At 45.0% G+C, this 26,240-nt stretch overlaps 1 protein-coding gene across 1 annotated transcript in view; it reads right to left on the reverse strand.

Moving 5' to 3' along the window:
- nau (myogenic-determination protein nautilus) overlaps nt 1–16,926 on the reverse strand; it is a 95,441-nt gene extending 78,515 nt beyond the window's left edge. The window contains exon 1 of the mRNA XM_084585604.1: nt 16,726–16,926. Coding sequence (XP_084441730.1) covers nt 16,726–16,860 — 135 coding nt within the window. The 5' untranslated portion in view covers nt 16,861–16,926. The remainder of the gene's footprint in view (nt 1–16,725) is intronic.
- Between the last annotated feature and the right edge of the window lie 9,314 nt (nt 16,927–26,240).

The raw sequence follows: 26,240 nt of genomic DNA on the forward strand, positions 1-26,240 counted from the left end.
ATGGTGTTGAAATGCAGTTGTCCCGAACTCTGTCACCGGCGGCATGTTGTATGCCAGCTTGACTCACGGCTGTACATTTTCAAGACTCAGCGCTAGCCACTAATCCAAAACCGTGTTGCTCAATGGGTTTGTGGCTACTGGGGATAGTGGGCTCCCTGTAGCTAACCTCAGCATGGTGTCGGAGCTATCGGCCAGCTCAGAGTGGCGTTAATACTTGTCGATGAATTACGTGCTCGAGCCTTCCTGGTGAGCGTGCCGATGACGGTACGAATAAAAAGACTTGCCGACTAGAACCATGAAGCGAGTAAAATAATCACGAAGCGCACATATGTATTACATACGATACATATTAAAGTGGGATTCACTTATATTTCCATATATTGATTACTTGATTGGCACGTAACGACCCCAGCTGCTTATGCGCTATTTCGCTGTATTTTCAGAATGCGGCTCTGTGACCAGAATAGAAGTGCAATTACTGTCAAAAAGTACACTGGTAAGCACTTAAGAGACCAGGCTCAGCAGCTCGCAACGAAGTAGTTAATCAAGGAATGCAGTGGGTTACGTCAAGCGTGAAATGTCCAGAATAAACTTTACTGTCAAGCAAGGACGACAAAGATGAGCGGAAAATGATCAGGACCTATAATAAGTATTTATTTGGGCGTCAATTAAGTGTTGACGAAAACGAAAACGACATTAAAGAGCCGCTGTGATGTAAACTATTGCAAAAGTTAATAGGCCTAATGCGCAGGTTCACTAATTCAAAGTAGCTTTCTAGAAGGTAGCTGGGGCAAATAGACATATGATGTCTCAAATATCTGGATAATCAGACTGTGCCAGCACATTAAGTACAGAAGGATAGAATGGTCATTCTCTAGATAAAGGACTAAAGAGATTTCGAAACCGGTAGCATATTGACGAAATTAAGCCACATTGCCGTCTGACTTTTAGCAAGGTGAGGGTACCATAATGCACGAAGTTTTTAAAGTCTGCCAAAAATGAGTATTCAAACGTAATGTGCTATAGTAAATGTTGATACAAATTTGAGCAGAATAGGAAAAATGCCGCACTGTCCATGCAAATATAGATGCAGGGACAGATAGTACGATAGGTGTGACAACAGCAAAGTTCATGTGAATATATCAGATTTAGACATCACAAAAACGAGTAGTGAATTCCTTGCATATGAGAAGTGTGGAGATATTGTCATGGATTCTTTGCATGTCGTTGAAATTTTAATTACACAAAGGTAAATTGACGGATGGTACTTTTTAGGCCTGAAATAAAAAGTAACAAAAAGGCGACAGGTGCGGGTGCACCGTCAAAAGGAAGTGTGAATCATTAGCAGAAGTTTAGTTTCATTTAGTTACTGGTTTTAACACACGTTTTGTGTAAAAGCAGTGGCGTGGATCAACAAGCACGAACACATACGACAGGGTTTGCGCCTAGAAGTGACCAAAAGCCGAAATTCTGAGCCCGAGTCCAGTCATGGCCAAGACTCGGCCTTCTTTTTGGAAATTCTTAAAACAAATGAATACACCAGTTAATAAAATTGTTGAAAATCACGTGATCGTAAATAATCCATGGCAGATTACGCACCACTTTCTTATTTTCCCAGTTTTTTTCTCTCCGTCGGCTAAACCCCTTGACGTTGACCCTCCAACTTCTCAGTCCCTTTCGATTTCCCATTATAAGGAAAGTAGTAGTTATCGTGCTCCTAATGTCAAATATGGAATCTTCACACCACCAAGATCAAATACTCAATGCCTTCTTTCGACGTTTTTCAGGGCACCAGCTCAATTTCTCGCAGTGTTTTTCGAGGTGTATCTGCGATTCACAACGTTCCCCTGTGGTAGAAAGTCTGTAATACTGATTTCATTTAAAGGCGGATCTCTTCCTTTTCATGACTACCGCGAATTTTTTATACTATCTTCACCTTGCAAAAACTTAGAATACATAATTGTCAACTACATCTCAGACTTCTGGAACGAACTTCATATATTTTTTCATTTTATCATACAATTATAGAGGAGTTTTTCACTGCCACTCATCTGTCAACAACTGTTCCTATTTTCAGTTTGTTCTTGACAAAGCCGATCATGTGTACGCAATATTTTTTACATTTTAATGAACCATTTTACATTGTGTTTCATAACCAACGTGTTATGTTGTTACAAACACGCATATTCACTGATTTTGTACAGATAATTGCTGAATTTTGAATCTCTTCTTATGCTACAGTGCTGTTTATGTTGTTTTAGTCATCCTTGAATATTTGCCGGTGTATTGTGTTTTCTGCGCTTAAAAAGTAGTTTCATGAAAAAAAAATCTACGCTGCTAGTTGTCTTCAGCAGTTTCTTGCCTGTTTCATCCTTTTATTATACGCGCCAGTGTCCTTATGGAAACGTCGTAGCTTCACATGACAAATCCGACCGCTTACACCTTTCATTTCTGCGCAGTTACTCTTAGTACTTCAGCAAACCTTCCAATCTGCGTGGTTACTTCAACTTCTTCAGCTTCAAGCAGAATGTCCTGTCTGCAGAAACGAGCTGTTCGTGAAGGGTTTGGTGTTCTGCTCAGAGGGCTGCCCGTACGTCTTGAACGCTTTCTTTGCCTCTCTCTATAGGTTCCGGTTCCCTGAGACCGCACTCACAAGTATCGCACAGTGAGCCGTCCAGGAAGAGTATATCAGCCACTTGCGCACGCCCTCATAATATATGCGCTGTTTACAGCACAACTTCCCCCTTTTCCTGCACCTACAATGGTAGCCAGCCACCTCCCTCACGTCGCATATTCCTACGCCACCGTTGGACCTTCTTCTGTCGATGATAGATGTCCTGAGGCTATTCCCGCGGCAGCCCCCTTCCGCCCTATGGTTCATCTATGGAGGCATTTACAGAGGAATTATCTCTCCTTCTTTCGCCATCTCGCAACACAGGTAGTTAGAATTATTCTCCGTCTCCGTAGAGTACTATATGTCAGGAAGCCTTATTCGAACACAGGCATCTAATTCTATAGCATTAAACAATTTATCTGGCACACTTAAGCTTCACCTTTAAGGGCATGGCAAATAGCGTAGGCTACAACCCGACATATAAATCGCCGACCTAACCCCACCGCATTAACGTGCCTACGTGGTCTATGTGTAGTATGCCTGACACAGCATTCTAGAGCGCTGGAAGGTTGGTTCTTATTCTACCTTCCCCGCCGCAAATGTGCAGCACGAGTTGACAGCTTCTCGAATGAATAGAGCAACTGCGCTACAAAACACGGATAACAGAAAATTAAAGAATGGCAGCTCCCCCCCCCCCTCTTCCCAACTTTCTGATATCAGGTGGTTACGTTAAACTGCTTACACCCATCGATGAATCACGGCTATGCCAGCTGCCATCGCCATGCTTGTGATTTTTCGCTCACAACGCCTACATCCACTTTTGTGAGTAACTTTTAAAACACCCGATTAAAACAGGGCCGCGAAAGCATGATTAGCCACTACAAACTCACCGTAGAGGTACTCCACCAGGAGAGCTGCGGGAAGACGAGTTTAATCGAAAAAATGCACTTTTGATCCTTCGGTTTTATAACTTAAAAGAATATATCAGTCTTTCATCCTAAATGCGCTTCCATCACCTCCTTCAGAGTGCGCAGTTGCGCAGGAAAATATGTAAATGTTTTCATCTGCTGAGACAATCGAAAGGAAGTCTTACGGTGCTGTGTGTGCCTCCTTGCTTTTGTCTTGTGTGCAATTTTGCTGGTTCTAATTTCTGTCCAGCAGGAACCGACTAGCCAACAATTTGGCCTCACTAAATCTTAGGCCGTCACACTGATATAATTGCTGTGGCAGCTCTCACCGCTACTTTCATTCGAAGTGCCACTTGGAGCGCCAGTGGAGAGATGTTTCGCTTAGTAGCCTCCGCGCTCGGTTGTGTAGTAAACGAACGGTCCAGAATCCGGCACCAAGGCTGAAATTAGGCTGTGAGCCGGCCTCTTGAGAATCGAAGCTCGAATAGGTGAAAGTGATTCACGTTGTCACAGCAGAAACAAAGTATCTGCTAATTAGCGCTCACATAAAATTCTCGTAAGATTGCCACTCGCAGTGCATGGATGCGATATAACGCATGACTTTTTGAAGAAAGCCGTGGGTGATTGTGTCTTTTCTGGACGCGAAATATCACAGAGCAATTCAAAACGTGCTAAGCGTTCCTGTCGCATTACTGCTCTGATTCAGAACACAAAGGTGGTCAACGTCTTCCAAACAGTAATTCGCGCGCTGGCTGGAAGACTGTCTCCACAGCTTGTGTATTTGCAGCATCTGTCTTTGGCGAGTGCATGTTTCAGATAGTTTACAACCGAAGAAAATCGAGTGGATGGCAAACCAACTACTTCGAAACAACGGTCACACATGAACAGAAAAGCAGATAGTATTTTTGCACCCATCATTTTAAATCTCATTCATAAAGAACCCTAACTACACTTATAGGACGTGACGTACGCTGCTCCGTGCGCCGCTGAAAAACCCAAAATAAAAGGATGTACTTGGAAAACAGACATTAATTTAAATGAAACAGTAAATGAAAGAAAACAACCACACAACAGTGGGCAACCAAAATGCACGCCTCTTGGCAGTGGTTGCTAAGCTCCAACAGCTCCGTTAACTGCTTGCACGCCGGAGACTTGCCCCGGGACCTAGCAGAGCAAATGGAAATGCTGGATCGCCACAACATATGTCCCGCCCACCTGGTCATTAAGCGCTACTCCAAGAGTGTCTGCTGCATTGCCAGTTAATTCTACAGCACCCCTGCTCGGTTTCATGGGGAACCAGTTGTCCAACCTGAGATCTGTTCTCTGCAACGCTTAGACTCCTAACGAAAGATGGCGTGTACCGGCTTTTCTGGTGTGCTCCAATGGAACGGCAGAGACCTTTCGACCAAACTAGGAGTGGTCAAAATACGCCTTCGCTTGCACAAGCATCAGGCGTAGGCCCTGTCAATTCAGAAAACGAATGACCTGCCAGCAATTCCAGGCTTCAGTGGTAACGCGTCCGCTTCGATGAACGACCATCGTGTGGACACTGCTTCCCCTCCAGGAAAGGCTGCGGTGCACTTTGACAAGCGTTTTCCTAAAGTATGCCGCTCTATGCAAGCCAGATGCAAGTCATACCAAGAGGTAGTTGCAGTTGATATTAGAATGCGAAAAGCAAGTGTCATCGTAGTGCCGTTTTACGACAGGCTTGCCGGTGGCGCTTCCTCACGTATTTATCTGGGCTGGCTATTGATTGTGCGTAGGAAATATCCCGGGTGCTTTCTGATTCGAGTGGGAGGCTATTTTAACGCTCCATACCCAGACTGGGGGTACCCTACTGCAAGCCTTCCCCCTCGATGAACGGGGAAGGATTCTCATTTTGACCATCATCATCGGTGTCCATCCATCGCGAGTCCGCCGGTTACGTGTTTCAACCGGACTGTGGTCACTAGTATAGTTTCAGCGCTTTTCCCTCAAGATCGACATGTGGAGTCGTCATCAGTGCTTGTCGACCGAATACAATGCCCGTTAGGCGGGACTACAACATCTACCTGGCCAGACTTGGATCAACCGGTTCCTGACATAGGTCGGCTCAACTTGTGGGCTGCTCGCCGACAAGTCGAGCTCGCTGCTTCACGAGACCCTATATCAGCTCCTGAACGTATAAGGCTGAACCGAAACCTTCTAAGGATCGCAAGTATGAACGGGATTTTGCACAATGGCAGTGGCATACGTGGTCTCAGCCGTTTACTACAAAATGTTCAAATGCATCTCTCTGGGGAACTTTTTGCGTAATAGAACAAGGTCGCCGTCGCCCCGACGCAGCGAACCACGAAGCTAACTTGTCTCCGGATGATTTTGCCAGAGAAGTGGCACAGAAGTTTTTACAAAGCTATATGTTGCTTCCCCGAGCTACCATTTATAACGTTACAATGATTTAACAAATGTAAATAAACTATCGTTAGCAGACGACACCGATTGTATAGCTATAGTCAATGCCTGAGTTGATTGCGGCAAGAAATGAGGCTAAGCGGACGACATCGTGCACCCTGTGCGGACGCAATTCGGTACGAAGTGTATAAGAACCTGAGTAACGCTGTACTCCCTCAATATGTGGACACCATTAACTAAGTATGGCTAGACAGCTAAATACCTGAGACCTGGAAATCGGCCATTCTGATTCCCATTCCAAAACAATAGAAGCTACTGGCGGGCCACGACAACTTCCTACCTGTTTATGCAACGTCAACACTGGGAGAGCTGACAAAGAAAATGTTACGACGGCCGTTCAGTCAGCCTTGTTATTGCTGCCAGTCATGCTAAATCTGCCGGGCTAGAGTTTTCCCACGAGCAAAACTACGTTCACATCATTCGCCAACCGATGGGGACGCCAATCCGTCTCCAACAATCTGGAACTCCACTTCAAAAATTTCGATATTGAAAAGTCTAGTTTTGTCGGTACCTCAGCCGGGAACGGGACTGGCTTGGCTTTCCAAGGCTAAAAAAATAGGTGATGCAGTTCTTAGGCGTAATCAGACATTGCTTCTAAATCCGCTGGCACTAGCTCCCACGTCGCACGACATTTGGTGACAGCAGTTCTGCAACCACGCCTCATTTATCAAGCGCAATTCCATCCAATAGCACGGGCCCAAGTGATCCCCTGGAATTCGTCAATAGCGACGTCATGAGAACAATCACTTGCCTTTCCCGCATCACCCCGATCGTAAACTCCAAGAGAACGCTCAGCGCAACACATTGGATGAGCTGGTGCAGCTACGACGCGATGCTCGTAGCTTCAAGGCCACCCTTTGCAATCCCTTTGAGCACTCCACATCTATGCTTCCTCGCACACCATACCGTCGACACCACCGCCAGTTCTTCCTCCATGGACGTTTGTTCAGCTGAGCGCTAACAACGTACGGGCCTTTATTGGCCAACTTCGAGTAATGGTGCATCTTCCCTTAATAAAAGGATCAAGAAGCAAGATACCCAGCTGCTCCTCTGCTCGATAATTATATATGTATCCGCCCGCATCAAGGGATGCGAAACGATAAATGCACTTTATTGTTTCTGCAAGCCCGCACCTTATAAGATATTCGGATTAAATTCGCACAAACTCCTTCTTTCTGTGCTGAACCGGTTGCCGTCCAAGACGAACTTCGTTCTGTAGCCGCCGTTAACTTGCCGCCTAGAAATCTGCCAGAATAAAAATCGTCTGGTGGTTCGCCTCCCGCAAAGCATTCGAATTGAGTGAGTCCCACGGGACATACTCAGTTTACAAAGTTCTTTAGATTCTGAAACTCGCCTGGCAACCTTATCCTCATCAATGCAAGTCAATCAAGGTGTACAGTGATGCAACACAGCGGGCCATGGCTGTGGAGACAACCAAACGACGCCTTGAGAACTGGATAAGGCTGATTAGATAAATAGTTTTAGTGGCATTGCGCCACGGTGGGACAGACTCCATCACAGTATGGAATTGACTTGGCTAGGACCTTTCTGGTCCACTTGGTGAAAAAGGGAAGCCTCAGTATCAATCTAATCCAATTCGATCCAATCCTATGCCATGGTTTCTCATTATGGTTGATGCCACCCACTTTTTCACAAGAAAGGGGCACATCCGGCAACGCACACGTACTCCTGCCCCTCCTTGTGCGGTAAGCCTTCCAAGATCTTCACCGCGAAGAAGAGGATGCACTTCGAAGAATCCGAGTCGTGATTGCCCTCAATCCCGCTGTCACTCGAACGTGGCCTCATTTTCGGTTTTTATATCTCCAGTGTGTGCTGGCTGTAACAGCCAAAATTCTGAGGCAGATTGTCAGCACTTGTGAGTCTGCACGGTGCTAGCCGACGAGAATTCTGCACCTGGCAGTAGTAGGTTTCTTCTTGGACTTCATTAGATCGGGCAAACTTTTTTTTTTCCTTTATTACCACTTTTTTCTTTTTACATATAACCTTATGCTTGAGGGAATTAACAACGTTATCAGAAAAATACGTCATAGTATGACATACAGATCGGCGAAAAACAAAAAGAATAAAGCGAAGAATGTCCTGAAAGACAAAAATGTTTAGGAAAGAGGAGGCATGAATGAAGCATTCCGCAAGGTAGGCAAAACCTGCCACGTGCATCGCGTCGCAATGCTGCGGATAGGGTAGGCAGCATGATACAGACCACTTAGAAGCCCCTAATTGGCAATCGAACGTGATTACATACATTACTGAAGAATGCTGAAGCCACATCGCTGTCGACAGAGTTCTGCGGATGTCGTGTAAATATCTGTGCAGGAATTTTATGAGCACTGCTAACTTCTATGTGAAAAAAAAAAGAATTTCAAAGATACTTCTCATTCCGAGCCTATCGCTATTCTCACCAAACACTATCTCTGAGGAACGTTTGCCACAGCTACCGCGAAAGGACGATCAATAGACTAATGTAGAGTTCTTCGTAATGTCCTTTGTTCATCTGCTAGCGAATAGAAATCTTTTTCTTGATAAGGCAGTTTGGGTAGCCACTTGAATATGTCAAAGTCCTGAATACATGCGGCGTTTTTTCCCAAAATTTTCGCGCGTCGAGAAGTCCCACGCCGACGCGACGCCCAGTTCGAGATAAATGGAACGACGAAGAGGCGCGAGCGCCGCCGCGGATCCCTCGATGCGAAAGAAAATGCATCAGCGAGTGGAAATAACCGCAGAGTGAAGTATGTGAGAGAAGCGACGCTGTCCTTTGTCAGAATCGCGAAAAGGCTCATTCCAAAGCTACTGTACTGAATGTAGAAAGCGTACGTAGGTCGTACAAGGACTTGGCGCGCTCGAACGAGAGAAGATACTTCGGAATACCTGCTCGGATACTAGCGGCGCGGTTCTTTTTTTTTTCTTTACACCTTGCGCTACAGGGAGAAAGCACACACATTACGATCCGAGAGTAGGTCGTATACATACAAAAAAACGACATTCCGGGTTTAATAAAGCGATTATTTTCACTATAATCACTTTTCTGCGGCCAAACTGCCGCACACCTCGTCGGCCATGTTGACAGCGGCCGCTCAAACAGGAAATGCCACCTTTCCTGGATCCTATTGGCTCGCGTCAGCAGCATGTTTCGGTTCGAGAGGGCGCCGCGCCGTCTGCGCATGAAATATCTGGCGGGGCCAGATCGGCGGCAGCACGCGTTTTTATCGACGCCAGGCGTCGAGTGTGCGCCATTGGGCGAAAAACGCCGGCTTAACACGGTAAAAATGCTCCATGTATGCTGGCCTTACGAGCATTTTCGCCGGACGTGCGTGGATATCGAAGTCAGCGATCATACAGGATAACGCCAACAGAGTGCGGCACTGAAACCACTGCCAGTTTTTTTTCGGATGAGGATCGAAAATAGAAATTACTCTCATTTCAAAGCGTGCCAACACTTCGGACTACGGTCATTGTAACTGCTAAGAGACGCCCGTACAACACACGAAACACTACACTTGGGCGTTGGGTGTGTGTTTTCGGTTCATTTGAACAGTTACTACGAACAGCTATCAACTCCCCAACAAAAAGTTATAAAATACATGGAGTAGTAAATCAATGGGAAGTTAGTTTCCTTTTTTAATTGGCTCTGTATAGATTTGGTTTTCTCATGCCTTTCATTCACGCAATTCGGTGCCTAATATTTTCCCCTAAATACTGGACAGACATTTTTCTTGTGTTATACGATTCGTAAAACTTAATTGTGCTCCCAGCGAAAAGTAGACATATTTCACCTGCTTTGGTGTTGTTTGGTGCTCTTACGGGGATTTCTGTTGTCTCTGAATTTGGGAAGTTTGAACGCTGAACTGCTTTAATGGAGAAAATGAAGCATGTCAGACGTGAACGCTAGTATAAAGAAGGAATACAAAGATGGACTGGGATCTTCTGGCATTTCGCGTTGGAGGAAAGAAGACAAGGCTTAATGTTCGTTGAGACCGGAAAGCTATGAAAACTTTTTGACATGGTCTTCGGTGTTTTCGAGAACGAGACGTAGGGCAATGTGAGCGGACAGTTGCTAGCAGCTGGAATCCGATGCCTTGCATTGGGCACTATGGACGGACATCGGCCGGGCGTTTCCGCCTACGTCAGCAGGGCGACCACCACTGCGGAACTGGACTCATTGAATTCTACGCGAATTTATTAGGTTATTTTGGTCACCAAGTGTATTGGCTCAAGTTTGAATTAACCATACGATATTCGTTGACTGTGAAGATTGTTGTACGCGTGTCTTTTGTGTTATATTGTTTTGCGTTTGCGACGTGTTTCCTCTACATAAATTGTCTCGCTTGCACTGCCCGCGGTCTCAAATTCACCGCGGGCCGAGGGAGGACCCTTCTGATAGCTCAGTTCAGTCGTTCAGTCGTGTCCGACTCTTCGTGACCCTATTGACCATGTCACGCCACGCTTTCCGGTCTCTCACTATCTTCCTAACATCACATAACTTCATCTGCAGTGCCTCGAGGATGCCATCTAACCATCCCGTTCGCTGCCTACCCCTTCTCCGGCGATCCCAACATCAAATCTTTCCCAACATCAAATCTTTCTCCAGCGACTCCTCTCTTCTCATCAGATGACCAAAGTAGCTGAGCTTTAACTTTAGAATTTGACCCTCCAATGAGCAGTCAGGGTTTATGGTCGACAATATTGACTGATTTGATCTTCTGGCAGTCCAAGGAACTCTCAAGAGTCTTCGCCAGCACCACAATTCAAACGCGTCAATTCTTCGGCGGTCAGCCTTTTTCAGTCTAACTCTCGCATCCATACATCACAACTGGAAAGACCATAGCACGAGTTATACGGATCTTGGTTGGCAGACTAATGTCTCTGCTCTTTACTAGGCGGTCAAAGCTAACCATTGCTCTCTTTCCCAGAAGCAGGCGTCTCCTAATTTCATGGCTACAGTCTCCTTCCGAGGTAATCTTGGAGCCCAAGAAAAGAAAATCTGTCACAGCTTCCACTTCTTGTCCCTTGATGCTCCAGGACTTGATAGGCAAGACGCCATGATCTTTGTTTTTTTAATGTTCAGTTTAAGCCCAAACTTCTCACTCTCTTCTTGTACGCGCATCAGACGTCTCTTGAGTTCCGCTTCACTTTCTGCCATTAAAGTGGTATCATCCGCCTATCTAAGGTTGTTGATACATTTTCCAGCAATCTTCACTCCAGCTGAAGACTCGTCCAGACCGGCTTTCCTCATGATGCACTCTGCATATAGGTTAAATAGACAGGGCGACAGTATGCAGCCTTGCCTCACTCCTTTCTCAATCGGAAACCAATCAGTAAGACCATGCCCAGTTCTGACTGTGGCTTCTTGCCCTTCATACAGGGTCCTGAGGAGACATATGAGGTGAATTGGAACTCCCATCTCTTGGAGAGCTTGCCACAATCTGCTGTGATCTACGCAGTCAAACGCTTTCGCATAATCAATAAAGCAGAAGTAGATGGGTTTCTGGAACTCTCTTGCTTTTTCCATGATCCAGCGAAGGTTGGCAACTTGGTCTCTAGTTTCTCTGGCCTTGCGAAACCCAGCTTGCACGTCCGGAAGCTCCCGATCCACATACTGCTGCAGCCTACCTTGGAGGATTTTCAACATCACCTTGCTAGCATGCGAAATAAGCGCGATCGTGCGGTAGTTGGAACAATCTTTGGCACTGCCTTTCTTTGGAATGGGGATGTAAACTGACCTCCTCCAATCCTGTGGCCACTGCAGGGTTGTCCAAATCTTCTGACATAATGTATGCAGAATGTTAACAGCGTCATGGTTGAGGTTTTGAAGCAACTCAGCTGGAATGCCATCAATTCCGCTAGCTTTGTTCTTAGCAAGGCTGGCTAAGGCCCATTCAACTTCACTCTTCAGGATGCCCGGCTCGAGATCAGTGATCACAACCGTCTTATGTTGGGTTTGCACATTCGGGTCCTTCTTGTACAGTTCTTCTGTGTATTCCTGCGACCTCTTCTTTATCTCTGCGGCTTCAGTGAGGTCCTTGCCTTGTTTGACCTTTATCACGCCCATCTTAGCACAGAAGCTTCCTTTGATATCTTTGATTGTCTTATACAGAGCTCTTGTGTTCTTTAATAGGCTGTTGTCCTCAACTGCTTGGCACTGTATGTCCAGGAAGGCATTCTTATCTCTCCTTGCTATTTTCTGAAAATCCGCATTGAGAACCTTGTATCTTTCTCTTTCCCCCATAACTTTTGCCATCCTCCTTTCCTCAGCTATTTGCAAAGCCTCTTCAGATAACCAGATTGCTTTCTTGCACTTCTTTTGCTTTGGAACTACCTTAGTAGCAACTTCTTGTATTATATCGCGAACATCAGTCCACATCTCTTCGGGCTCTTTGTCTTCTAGATCTAATTCTTGAAATCGATTCCTCACTTCCACAGCATATTCTAATGGAACTTGATCCAGATTATACCTGAAAGGCCTTCTAGTTTTCTGCGTTTTCCTCAATTGAAGCTTAATCTTGGCAACAAGAAGCTGATGATCGGTGCCACAATCGGCCCCAGGCCTTGTTTTTACTGCTTGTATAGCGCTTCTCCATCTCTGCCTGCAAAGAATATAATCGATCTGATTCCTGTACAGACCGTACGGTGAAGTCCATGTGTACAGGCGCCTCTTGTGCTGTTGAAAATGAGTATTCGCTATGGTCAGGTTGTTTTCTTGACAAAACTCTACTAGCCTCTGCCCAGCTTCATTTGGCTCACCAAGACCGAACTTGCCTGTAATTCCGGATATTTCTTCACTCCCTACCTTACCATTCCAGTCTCCTATGAGAAAAACGACGTCTGATGATGGGGTGCGGTGTAAAAGGCATTGTAGGTCCGCATAAAATCTCTCAACGTCAGCTTCTTCAGCAGTAGTTGTCGGTGCATAGACTTGGTTAACTGTTATGTTAAAAGGGTGACCTTGGATCCGAAGTGAAATCATTCGGTCGTTTTTGGGGTTGTACCCTAGCACTGCTTTGCCCATTCTTCTGTTTACTATAAGAACGACCCCATTTCTTCTCTTGGAATCGTGCCCACAATAAAAGACATAATGGTCGCCGGAGTTAAATTCTCCCATTCCGGTCCACTTGAGCTCGCTGATACCCAAGATATCAATGTTCAATCTGTCCATTTCTCGCTTGACGATATCCAGTTTACCTTGCGTCATAGATCTTACATTCCATGTTGCTATGTGATACATCTCCTTGCAACATCGGACTTTCCGGTCGCTTCCCGACACATCCACAACTGAGCGTCCTTTTGGCTTTAGCCCAGCCGCTTCATTCGTCCTGGAGCTACTAGGAATCGCTCTTTGTTCATCCCCAGTAACATGTGGGACGCCTTCAAACCTGGGGGGCTCATCTTCCGGCGCCATATCATAATGGTATTGCATTGTGGCAGGCCATAGTCGCTGCCTTGTCGTGGCGGAGGGGCTTGCGAAACTCGATGAAGTCGTGAGCTCTGCTGTGTAGGGCCACTCAAGATAGACAGGTCACGGCAGAGAGTTCTGACAAAATGTGATTCACTGGAGAAGGTAATGGCAACCCACTCCAGTATTTCTTGCCAAGAAAACCCTATGGCCAGTCTGATAGCTAGTCACATGCAAAATAGCACTGTCATTTTATGGCTAGTAGTATTGATTACAATCGTTTTCTATGTGCTCATTTGTATAGTTTTGTATTTTAATGCAAAAGCGTTGAAATCCGGTGTCAGTGTTATAATTTCCTGCGTTATAAATGAGAAATCACGAGCATGGCTCTGGCAGGTGGTAGCTGGCGTGTGACATAGCCGGACACTGATTGGTCGTCGGGTTGTGTGACATCACGAGACCACATGAAACGACCAATCTGGCAGGCGCTGCCAATTAGGGCTTCGCCTTTAAGATGGTAGGGTGAGATCAAAATCCTGACTTGGACCTTTGGAACCAGAGGCATATCGTCTCCAGCGATATCTTTACAAGGTCAGCACACTCCGGCTGCCTACGTCACGACTGCGGATGGCCGATGAAGCAGCAAATGAAGCAGTGAGCTCAGATACGTGAAGAGTCACGTGGTGTCCCCTCACCAATTTACCCAAGCCCGTGATCGCCGATTCATTTGCTAACCATTTAGCCTCTATCCGCTGCCTTTAACGTTCGGTGCCGGGAGAGGAGGTCATGCACCAGCCTTACATTTTCGGTGGGGACGGTCAGACACGGTGCCCCTCGGCCATGCTGGCACCATCGTGCACGGCTTGATTAAAGGGGAAATTTATATCTATATACGCTGGTCAAATATTTAGGGGAACTTCAAGCCGTCCTTGTTAGCTCAGTCGGTAGAGCGATTGCCCCGGAAATGCGGTGTTGCCGGGTTCGACCCCAGGATCAGGAGGAATTTATCTTTAACTACGAAGTTTCTGAGAAAGCTGTATTGTTTTACCTTGTAGCCGTATGGTTCCGCTCGAGTGGATGACAATAAGTAATTTCTCCCTTATTATCTATGTACGCTGTAGATGTAGCCGTATGGCTGCGCTCGGCATGATGACAATGAGTAATTTCTCCCATAGTATCTATGTACGCTGTATATGTAGCCGTATGGCTGCGCTCGGCATGATGACAATGAGCAATTTCTCCCTTATTATCTATGTACGCTGTAGATGTAGCCGTATGGCTGCGCTCGGCATGATGACAATGAGTAATTTCTCCCTTATTATCTATGTACGCTGTAGATGTAGCCGTATGGCTGCGCTCGGCATGATGACAATGAGTAATTTCTCCCTTATTATCTATGTACGCTGTAGATGTTGCCGTATGGCTGCGCTCGGCATGATGACAATGAGTAATTTCTCCCTTATTATCTATGTACGGTGTAGACAAAATTGCACCTTTCTCGTGTCTATATAACTCGCACCCTCCAAAAAAAGGTTCATTGTGGTACTGATTCACTCTTTAATGGTTGCAGCAAGCAGCACAGCACTCATCAAAATGTGCGTCAGTGCCTGTAGAACCCTTTTTGGGGGGTGTGAGTTGTAAACATGGAAATGCATCTTTAAGGGCACCATTTTGTTTACAGTGTAGGGTGCTGTTTCACAGAACATGGTATCTTACGACTGTATGCTAATAGTATCTGGGGAATATTACACGCAGAAATAGAAGATAGTTGATTGAGCCAGTAGGGAAGTGAGTGGACGCAAACGAGAATCCGAAGGGGGAGCCGGCTACGGGAACCGTTAACGCGGTGGCCTCGTGCTCTTAAAGGCGGAGTCTGAGTGTCCTTCAATCAACGGCAGATAATACGGTTTGGAAATAGTGCTAATACAAACCCTTTTTTTAAATATCAAACATGTCAGGAGTGCATCCAAAAATAGTAAGACTGGCTTGACAGAGGGATCCACCCCAAGATACTGCAAAAGCCGTAGCAACAGAGGTGGACAAGAACAAAAACACGAGGATTATCGTACATTGATAAATATTTTCATAAATATAAAATTCCTTTGCACAAACTGAAGAAGTAACAGCGCAAAATTTAACGCTACGCTGAAAACGCACCACGCATCATTGAAGAAAGTGTAGAGAGATAAAGCTGCAGTAATTAATTCAAATCTCGTTGCACATACGCACAAAAAAAGCTTGGAATTATAAACCTGCGCATTTGATAGCAGTACTTTGTCCGGGGAGATGGTACATGCCATTCGTGCTTTTAAAATGTACAATAATAATTGATTTTGTTCTGTAAGTTAGCCAGATCAATATTGTATCCCTGAATGCAGTGCTATTCACGAAGAGTCACCGGAGGCAGGGAAGCTGGAAAAATTTAAACTCTTTCTCTACTTCATCCCATGTACCATTTTTGCCCAGAGTAACCAGGCTGCGGGTTCCGCTTCTCAGTCGGGTAGCAGAGAACTCGTGCCACTTCTGAAGCTGCGAATTTGGGCAAAGTAAAGGGAGCTTCTGTCCTCACTTCTTAATAAGTTGTGATGCGCTGAAAATCCATGTTGCCTGTAGGATGCAAGCGAGCAGCAAACCGTGCAGCCTGGTTACTTTTGGCAAAGACAGTACATGTGTAAACGCGAATAAGCACTACTTTAATTGAAAACTAGCATTTAAAAAGTTTAAAAAGCCCGTCGCTTGGCGCAGCAAAGGACGTCGTTATAATTTATATTCACGCCAGTGTTTCCGTGGTATTTCACCGCCATCGACAGTGCATGGCCTGCCAAATTGGCGGAACTCTGAGCGCCATTTTAAACTGCAATGCCGCATCGTGAAGGGATCGTCTTCGAGTGCATACACGTTGCACGAAAATCGGCATCGGCTAGTGGCGGGTTGCGCAACTGAACAGATAGCTTTCGTTGCGTGCACGTGGTCCGATTAAGCTCCGGTATATGAGTGTTAGGGACGTCTTCCGGTAGCGGCAGTACTAGCGGGAAAACGAATGTATTCGCGACCAAGAAGCCGTTCCTAGCGTGTAAATGGTGATATTGACAACCGTAAAACAGAGCAGGAACACCATAATCCGTCGACCCTACAAATGGCAGCTTGACCTCCTTAACATGTAACATCCCTGCATTCACTGATTGCGCCGCTGTGACGCCTGGTGTGCCCAGATATATCGCATGTTAGCGCAACTGACGTCACACATCAGAATGTATCACAACGTAGCGCTGCACTTTGCTCTAGCATTCCGTGACCGCTCCAACAAAACCGACGCGTAGGGAAGCATGACAGAATCGACTCACCATGGCAGCGTTGCCCGCTATCCGCGTGCTTTCGGTGACAGCCCCTCGAGGATCCCTCGCCGCGTTCGGTCGGCTGCGGTGGGACTGTGGCCGACGAGCACTACTCGCGGGGGGCGGGGTCGAGGTCCCACCCATCTGGGTGGGTCTCGTGCTGCGACCGCCCTTCGGGGTTTCCGCCTGGCACGCACCCAGGACCGGAGCTGTCACCTGGAGTTGGATAGAGCGGGCGTGTATACGCTATGGTCGGTCCTTATTTCTAAACAACAACGTTACAAGATGGTAGCATCAACCGTCAACCCGATGCCAAGATTGCCTAATCATCTAGTGAGTTGCCGCAAAGCAGGCACAAGTCTCTTCTCTAAAACCGGATTGAAAAGCGAAGAGGAGAAATAAAAGACAGCAGGAACGTAGGCATGTATGGAACTACATTGTCTGGTACATTGCACGTGGGCAGAGAGAGAGAGAGAGAGAGGAAACTATTTAATGAAAAACAAAGAATCTATCCGGCGTTTAGGATTAGCTCACATGCTATTCTGCGTAGGAACGGGAATTGAGGATAGAAAGGCGGACTAAGAGAGGTGTTGAATATAATATAAATAAAAGTGGGGTGATACATACGTAGAATGCGACCGCTAAATGCCTGCTAAGGTGCGTCGTTGAATGATGTCAAACAAAAAAGTGATGCGATGTATAGTCCTATAAATGGGCTGAAAATATTCTCAGTGTGAAAAATGCGCACGAGAGTGACCAACAAGTGCATGAAGTTCATAGAGCGAAAAATGCGTGAGGGTGACATGTAACGTAAAACTATAGCTTGTCAAGAAGTCCAGTGCCTTTTAAATATGCAAACCGAAAGTTCATTGGTTGTCTCTGGTGCATAGGGCAGGTTTAAGGGACCTAAGGTATACTGTCTAACATTAGAGCCCATGGGAAGAGCTTCTCCGTGCAATATTCATATAGTAAGCACGCTCGTCAGTATACGCAGGGCACTAAAGCAAGATATGTTCAGTTTCGATTGCGCTACAGTTCAGTAGTTGTCGCAATGTGGACGGTTCGTCCGATCGAAACGGCATAGCAAGTCGTTTGTAAATGCAGGGCTCAAGCGAATGATGCAATATAGAGTTTACAGATAGCGAGAAAATCTGGGAGGGAGTCTTGATCCTATATATTGGTTTGCTGGCTGAAGGAATGTTAGTGATGTGTTGACAAGCTCCAGGGCCCCAAAAGCTTCAGGTGGGCTGCTCCCATTCTTATATTCCAAAGCCGCCAATAGCGAAAGCACGTAGCATGTCTGTGCACAAGAAAGCTTTCCTGTTGAACTAGTTGCTCGAGGTTTATTCCAAATTTAAACACACCAACATGAAGAAAAACGCGGAAGAGTGTTTGAATTGAAAAGGCTCCAAAATGAAGAAATGCTCAGACCCCGGCCATACCTGCGCAATAGTACCTTTGACTGAAGAGCCACCACCACGGGGCCTCTAGAGCGCAAAAAAAGGAAAACGCCCAGCTATAGCTGTGCAGCCAACCTTGAGATTTGGGGAACAGCTTTCTTGCTGGACTTTCCACGCCTATGTAGCTTGTATGAAAAACATCTTTTCAGTTGCATGTGAAGGAGGCTAAACCCACGTGAAGCTAGCCTGTTTCTCTTGTAGTGCTATGGGCCAGTACAGAACTCTGCTAACTGGCTCAAATTTCCGTGCTCCAAAAATCTGGCCACACACCGGCGTAGTTTGTGGCCTTTCGCACATTTAGGTTTCATTCCAGTTACTATAAATAATAAAGATTAAAGACATGAATACTTTAAATGAAGCTATTAAACGAAAACTGTGGATGCATTTATTATGTTGCATGTTTATTTCAACTTATATGAACGAAATCAATGTTTTAAAATAATATTTGAATAACACATGCAACAGACTTTTGTAATAAAAAAAACGAGTCAGAACGATTTGAAATACAGACCGTTGCAACCAGGGTTCCTTGTGCGTCGCTTCATTGCTCACTGATTGTTGTACGTATTTGACAATAGCGCTACAGAAGCAGCAGCCGAATCGGTGTGTAGCAGTCCAGGGAGGAGATGTTTCGACACCCTTGTGCGATTCAAAAGTGTATAGAAAATGCCCGGTTATTCTAGAGCAAATGCACTTTAAAATCAACGAGCTTCTAGCAGCACACTTCTCAGACAAGAAAATATTCTATTCTGATTCCATATACCCATAACACGATTAGGGGACAGAGTCGCATGAAAGCTGTGTGCAGACTTTTGTCAGATCCCGCGCGCAAATGAAAACGATACCTTGCAAATGAAGAAGATGGCGTCTATAAAGTGAGAGCTCTCTTGGGAATGGCCGCTGTGTTGACGAACACAGGCCCAATCGGAATATAATCGAGGCGCTGCCACCGACCTTCTGGCCTTGGTTCTCAGGTCTTCCTTGTCCTTTGGATTCAAGTCGGATGACATGGAGGAGAACCTTGATAACTACTATAGTCTAGCTAGTCGACAAAAACAAGCATGAACTTGAGTGAATAGCGAAACACGCCATGTTCCCGGGATTTTGCCATATTTACGGAGGCTATCATTCACAAGGTGCCATTCACAAGGTGCCATTCACAAGGTGCCATTCACAAGATGGGAATGCACAAACTGGACAGAGCATTTATTTCAATTTAGCTTCAAGGCTCATCGCACAATACGTTAGATAACAGCGAGGATGCGTTCGAAATTGGAGCTCGCTCCAACGTTTAAGGGATAAAGATCGTCAGTGGGTGTGGTACGGATGAAGATAATCATGAAAGCAACCCACGCATGCAAATGCTGCCCTCGCTACCTTGCAGACACTGACAATCTTAAAGGCTTTGATGACGAAAACTTTAATAATGTTGAAGCTAGCTCACGGCGCAACATCGAAATTACAACGTACGTGCCTCTATAAATCTTATGCCTTCCTCGAATTTCATTATGACGTTGTGCTTCAACCGTTTATCGTATAGCGCTCCAGGTAGTTTCATACGATTTCTCGTTTAATTTAAATAAGCAGGTGCGAGTCAAGTACAGGAGCCTAGCTCACAACCAGGATTCGAATCATGACATACATGCTTCCTATTGCATGCCTTCGAGCCAAGGTTTCGGTAGGGTTTCGAAGGCGCGTGAAGCATGGCCGTCTATACATGGAATACGAAAATAAGGATAAAAAAGTCAGCTGGGGCTTAGCATTAGTTAAGCCTGGTAGGTGGCAAAAGCAATAATAACATGGCTACTCTATAGTTCTGCTCGTAGTGCAGCCGTCGTTGCCGTTATTCTTCCGTTTCCTGAACGCGTCGTTGCCTTCCAATTGCATTGCTACGTTCTTGACTGCTGAGTGAAAGCGTCGACAAACAGTCTTCACTGTTCAAAGCGTCCATTCCATTACATTCATAGCCGTCACCGGTTGAGGACGATTAAAGAGAAGTGCGACGCGCTCGTCTAGCTGCATCATGAGCGTGACGTCGATCGAGACGCTGTTCCCGTTCTTCACCTGTCTCTGTAGCCCGCTGTCGTTTCCTGGCTTCATCGAGACGGCGTGACTTCTCTTTCTGTTTGTCAGGATGCATAGCGATTGCCTCAGCTGAGCAAGCGCGAGCATTTGTATACCCATCGTTTTCCTCCTCCTCCTTTCAACTGCGAGAGAAGAGGTGACAGCAGCGCCTCCACTTGGTAGCAGTACGGCGCCTGCTACAGCGCGCCGTGCCTACCGACCACCGCCACCCGACGACTCGACTTGGTAGCCCATCTCCAGCAGATGGTATGACGTCACAGTCATCTCTGGTCAATAAAAGTCAACGTGCCTACCGACCGTGGCTACGCGAAGGGCTGAAAATGGGAGTAGTATTGCTCTCGCAATAATAATCACAAGAAAAACGGCCGCCCCCCCCCCCCCCCTCACACACATACACTCACACATCACGGAGAACTTTATTACACGTCGAAGATCTTACTCACAATGATTACACCATCAGGACTTTATTGCATCCGCATTCATGCAAGCAAGCAGTTTTGAGTGTATCTGGCTCAAGCTTTGATGACATCGCACATCGAGCCTCTATACTACTATGCCTAATTTTTCTTTGTGCGCTGCATTTGTCGCTAAAAAATGAGAGGATGTCAGTTTTTACACTAACATTTAAAGGTAAAAATAAGCGCGTTGAGTCGAGGTTACTTGCGGTTCTTCGAATCATAAATGTAGTGCGTTAGCGTCCACAGAGAAAAGATACAGAGGTGAAAGCAAGTTGTGTTCGTTTGCCACAGTGGCAACCGAGCGTTTTGGAAGCATCTATATTAAGTGTACTGGTCTTTATTATCTTTACTGTTCGCCATCCCAAGAACTTTCGACAAGATTTCGCACTCCTATGATGAACGCGCTTTTTTCATAACATAACATGAACGCGCTTTTTTCATAACTTAACATAACCTCAAGAAAGAGGTTATATTAAATTTCTGTAAAGAAATTATCGTTTTGGGCACATATAAATAACCTTGTTCGAATGCAAAGGAAGGGATGCTAATTATTTATTTATTTCGTGTCAGAAGGTTAAAATTTTTAATATTGGACCTAAATTGACAGCAGTGCTATTTTATTGCTTTAATTCCATAAATTTCTAATATAGGCGTACATGTATTTTGGAGGAAGCTCGGTTTGGCTCACATATTAACACCACTCGTATGACGTTTTCTGTAGCACTCTCCTACTTTTGTGATGTTATAAATGTATTTGTGAAAAAGAGGCAACTATCACCATTTTTATTCCTTTTTGCAAATCCTGAAATCTGCAATGATTAGTATTGCAACTCTCATAACCTTACAAATTAAAGTGCAATAATATATCGAAAATTTCTTCAGCGGGCGCATTGCTATCTTTGCTTTTGCAAGAAGTCAGACCGTTTGCAAACGTATTGAAGTTCCCCTCAAACCGTGTTTGCTTTGCTTGAAGCTTTTTCTAGGAGACTGGTGCACATGTGTATTACTTTTTTCCACTGCATTTTTTCTGGCACGCAGAAAAGCAATGACACATCCCTGTGTCAATTTTATTGCATCTGCCGTTGATATAGCTCGTCCCAAAGAACAGCAATGGGAATAATTATCGAACAAGGAATTTCGGGGGCGTAAATTTTGAATCAGTGCAATTATCCCGGCGGCACAAATGCTCGGGCCAATTTCAGCAATGTCAGGTCCAATATATACACATGTTATTACTGACACATTGCCAATATTGGGCCAGCATATATCGTGCTGCCTTTGTAGGTACAAACGGCGCTAAAATTGATCCATTCCTTGTGTCTGGTGAGTGCCTAAACTCGTAGGCTTCTTAAACATCTCTAAAAATAAATTTCTAATAATAGGAAGCATACTTCGGCTTTGAGAGTGCAGTATATTTTCGTCAATACTGTTACAAGGTTAGATTTTGCCTGATACCATTTTTCCTATACGGTTCGCTCGCATTCTTCGCCTGAATCAATGGGCAATGACATAAGTAGTTTCCTGGCTCCCGGGTAAACATAATATTGTTCGCAGATAAAACCATCATATACACAATTGTGTGTTCCAAAGAACAATTAAGACTTAATTCATTACTATACTGGGGAAAACTTTCTGTGGCAATGAAGCCAAAGCTACGGGGGCGGGGTTTTCCTAACTGCGTTAATATGTCATGTAGTTTCGAGTACTAGCTGGCCACAGTAATCAACACCGGGCACAACATACGCTGTCAAAAAAGCGTTCGAAACGGGCGCAGAAAAGCGGCAGACGCATCCCACCCGGCCCTACGTACACTGCTTGCGCTTAGCAAGATTCTCGACAGGCCGCGCAGCCATCGGCGTGAACTCTGCGTGTTAAACTCCGGCTGTATTGGATAGTACTGTAGTATAAGCCTCATACAATAATAAGGTTAACAGTTCTGTAATGGTATAGCATTCCAGAGCATCACCTGCGAAATTTCTGGAGGCACTATATTCTTGTGCGGAGCGAACTGGTGCGTTTCGGCTCCGTAGCTTCCACCCCATTGCCACAGAAAGTTGTCCCCGAGTGTAGTTATCACGGCTAGTGTTAAAAATGGGACGCCGAGATAAATATAGCGGAAACGACATATATAGCCTAGAAATAGGACCCTCTTTTGTTTTACGTGCAATATGAAGAATAATTAACGTCAGTAAAGCAGACACGGGTAAATATTTGGGCGTGTTATTTAGGATTATTTCAAACTTGGAGGTACATGTCACTAACCCATGGAGCAGTAACTAAACAAAAATAGGATTTCTGTGTAGACACTTAACAGCCCCGCCCCGCCACGGTGGCGCACAGGTTAAGGCGCTCGACTGCTAAAGTCAGGGGTGCGGGATCGAATTCTGGACACGGTGGCCATTTTTCAGTAAAGAAAAAAACGAAAACGCCTTCACGTGGTATGCGATGTCAGTGCACGTTAAAGAAAACCAGGAAGTCTAAAACTCCGGATCATTCCACTACGCCGTCCCTCATTGCCTGAGTCGCATTGGAAGGTTAAACCCCATAGATAAAACAAGCAATGATTTCAGCCCCGACGTTACGCTTAAAGCATATGAGCTCCTTGCACGACAGAGCCTATAGAAATGTAAGTCCCGTTTGGAATTTCTTGCGGTAATATCTCAGTGATAAAAGAGCAAAATGCAGCGCATGGGCCTTCGTTTCATCTAATCCAAGTACCCACGGCCTGACAGCGTAACTGCATATAAGTGATATCCACATCCGAGCTGACATCCTCTCGCTGTCTAATCTTTGTTTGTTTTTATTGCGATAGAAATACTGCGCCAGGTTTCGAGTCGTCGCCTAGTCCCGGCGGAGGCCACGTTTGATCTTGAACAGCCGCAAGAAGGAGAAGAAGAATCGGTATTTTGGAGAAAAAGAATCTGACAGGGCGTTATAGGGGAAGAATGTAGCAGGCAAAATAAGCTTCCGCCGTTGCTATCGCAATTCAACAAGGGTTAACCAGATCTAAACTACAACTAGTTTTTTTTTTTTTTTTGTAGGGTTTGGTTTGGCGCTTTTTTAGCGTTCCAAAGCGACTCGTGCCATGAGAGACGCCGTAGTGGAGTCCATCGGGAATTTCGACCACCTGGTGGTATTTAACACGCACTGACATCGCACAGCACACCGGCACCTAGCTTTTCGACGCTGTCGAAAAGCGGCCGCCGATGTCGGGATTCTATTCTTCACCCTTTGAAACAAAGTTGAGCGCCATACGCCACACAGGCAAGACCGTATTTCATTTTTTACTTCTCCCTTCTGTATAACAATTCCAATACTGTAATAAAACCACGCATCCCAACCCATTTTGTCATCAATCGCGCCACACTAACCAATAAAGCGGTCGTAGACCTTTGCATCTTGCCATGGCATGTTAAAATATTCAGTTTGCTTTTTTCCACGATCGATGAGTGGAACAGGTTGCCATCTGAATACATCAGTGTGGCCACACTTGTACTGTTTGTTTAAAGAATTGCGGGTCTGCCTAGCGAGTGAGGCGCCTTCAAATAATTACTGAACCTCTTATTGTTTGTTTCTAGCAATATCGTAGCAGTATATTATAGCTTACTTTGATTGATACAATGGCCATATTTATTTATTTTAGGCTAATATTTTACTGTGTAGGTTACTCCCAATCATCATTACTCTCTGTAGAAAAAAACAGTACAACATATTTATGTATAAGACGGGGAATCAACCTCACCAGATACTAAAAAACAAAAACATATAAAAAGTAATTCAGTCTTTCCTGTAATTAAGAAGGTTTGTAGTGTAACGTGCACTTTTCAGGCTGGTATTTCAAATAAGATGCTGTAGACTAATTTGTGTTGCCTGATAACAGATAAGTCAACGACGATGATGACAAATGTACATGTGGCTAGGAACTAGCTTCGAAGAGTGCATCAGCATGTGAAAGAGAAGAAAGCCTGGTCGCAATGCTACCACGAGCCGTCAAAGTTTGTAAAAGCAAAAGACATCCCCCCCCCCCCCCCCTCATCTAAAACAAAATGAAGACGCATATATTAGCCTTCACTCCTGCTTTCAATGAATATGTACCGTCTTTGCCATAAGTAACCAAGCTTTGTGTTCCGCTTCTTAGTCGGGTAGCAGGGAATTCGTACCACTTCTGGAGCTGTAAATCTGTACAAAGTAAAGGCGAGCTGCTCTCCTCACTTGAAAACAAGTTGTGAACCTGTGAGAATCCACGTTGGCTTTAGAACACAGGTGAGAAGCAAAACATGCAGCCTGGTTACTTTTGGCAAAGAAAGTTCTATCGAAAATCTGGGATGGTATTGATAGAAAGAAGTCTTTGTTGTCTCCAAAATGAAATAGCCTGGCTAATAACGTGGTACAATACTCTTGCGAATTAGTCTGTGTTTAAAAATGTTAGCTGTCTTGCAACTTGACCTATCGCCAAATGCAGACTGCTCTAATGATGCAGTTTTACGCCACACCTACAACGTGACTGCAGTTACTGCGTGTTTAATGCTTTAGGTCATTGCACCAATGGGTTGGTATTAATAGTCGTTAAAGTACTTTGCAGTTCCGGTACAATATTTACACGTGAAAGGGCCGCAGTACCAATTGTAAAGCCTTTGCTTTTGTTTTGAAGACAGTATTCCAGATGTATGCACATTTTAAGCATGAAATTGAATGCTTTTAACTTCCTTTGTCGCAGACCAAGAGGTGGCCTCGAGCCGAAAAATTGAGAACCAACGTCCGGCACAAATGTTCCACCATCCGGGAACCGAAACAGAATTACCCTGGGACAGACCGAGATCGAGCGAGGTGAGTTCTCCGATCTGTGAGCCCTACTACAGGAGCGGCTTACAAACGTTAGCTGCTGCCAAAACGACTTGCAATTATTATTCAGAACAGTTGTGGTGTCAACGTTAAGAGATTTTTGTTTTGCAATTTGTTGGCGTTTAATTGTGCTCAGTGCTGGCTAAATTAGACAATGGTAATTACCTGCAAGAAAGCGGAATTTCAATCATTCTCTATCCTCTATTTTTTTCTGCTCGTAGCGACATCACCTTGCTAAACAGGTTAAGAGCCTGGAAAAGTGCTTAATGGGAAGAAGCGTAAGGAAATTTTTAGATGTGGTGACGTTTTTCTTTCCTAGTTGGTAGCCACAGTTCTAAATTTTATAGGAACGTTAGAAAGTACTTTTTAGCCTTTTAGCCCCAATATTTTTGCGAGTAGCTGCCGAAAGGAATTCTGTCAATCTTTTAGAACTGAGAATAAAGCCTTCTAAAGATAGAATTTGTTGGCGTTATATACCTATTACGAAAAAAACACCACTAGAAGCAGTATCAGAACAATCTTAAGTTTTCAATAACATAATTGTGAAGGTCTACACAAGAGGCGTGCTGAAAGCTCATTCGATTCCATTATTCAAGATTGCGTAGCATTAAAAAAACGAAGGCTTCAATCCGGATAACTCGAGCCGCTTGTAGTTTCTATGGCTGTCGTAAGTATTCAA

This window comes from Amblyomma maculatum, chromosome 11 (assembly GCF_055883805.1).
Source record: "Amblyomma maculatum isolate TAMU_Amacu chromosome 11, ASM5588380v1, whole genome shotgun sequence".
In the NCBI taxonomy this organism is placed as follows: Eukaryota; Metazoa; Arthropoda; class Arachnida; order Ixodida; family Ixodidae; genus Amblyomma; species Amblyomma maculatum.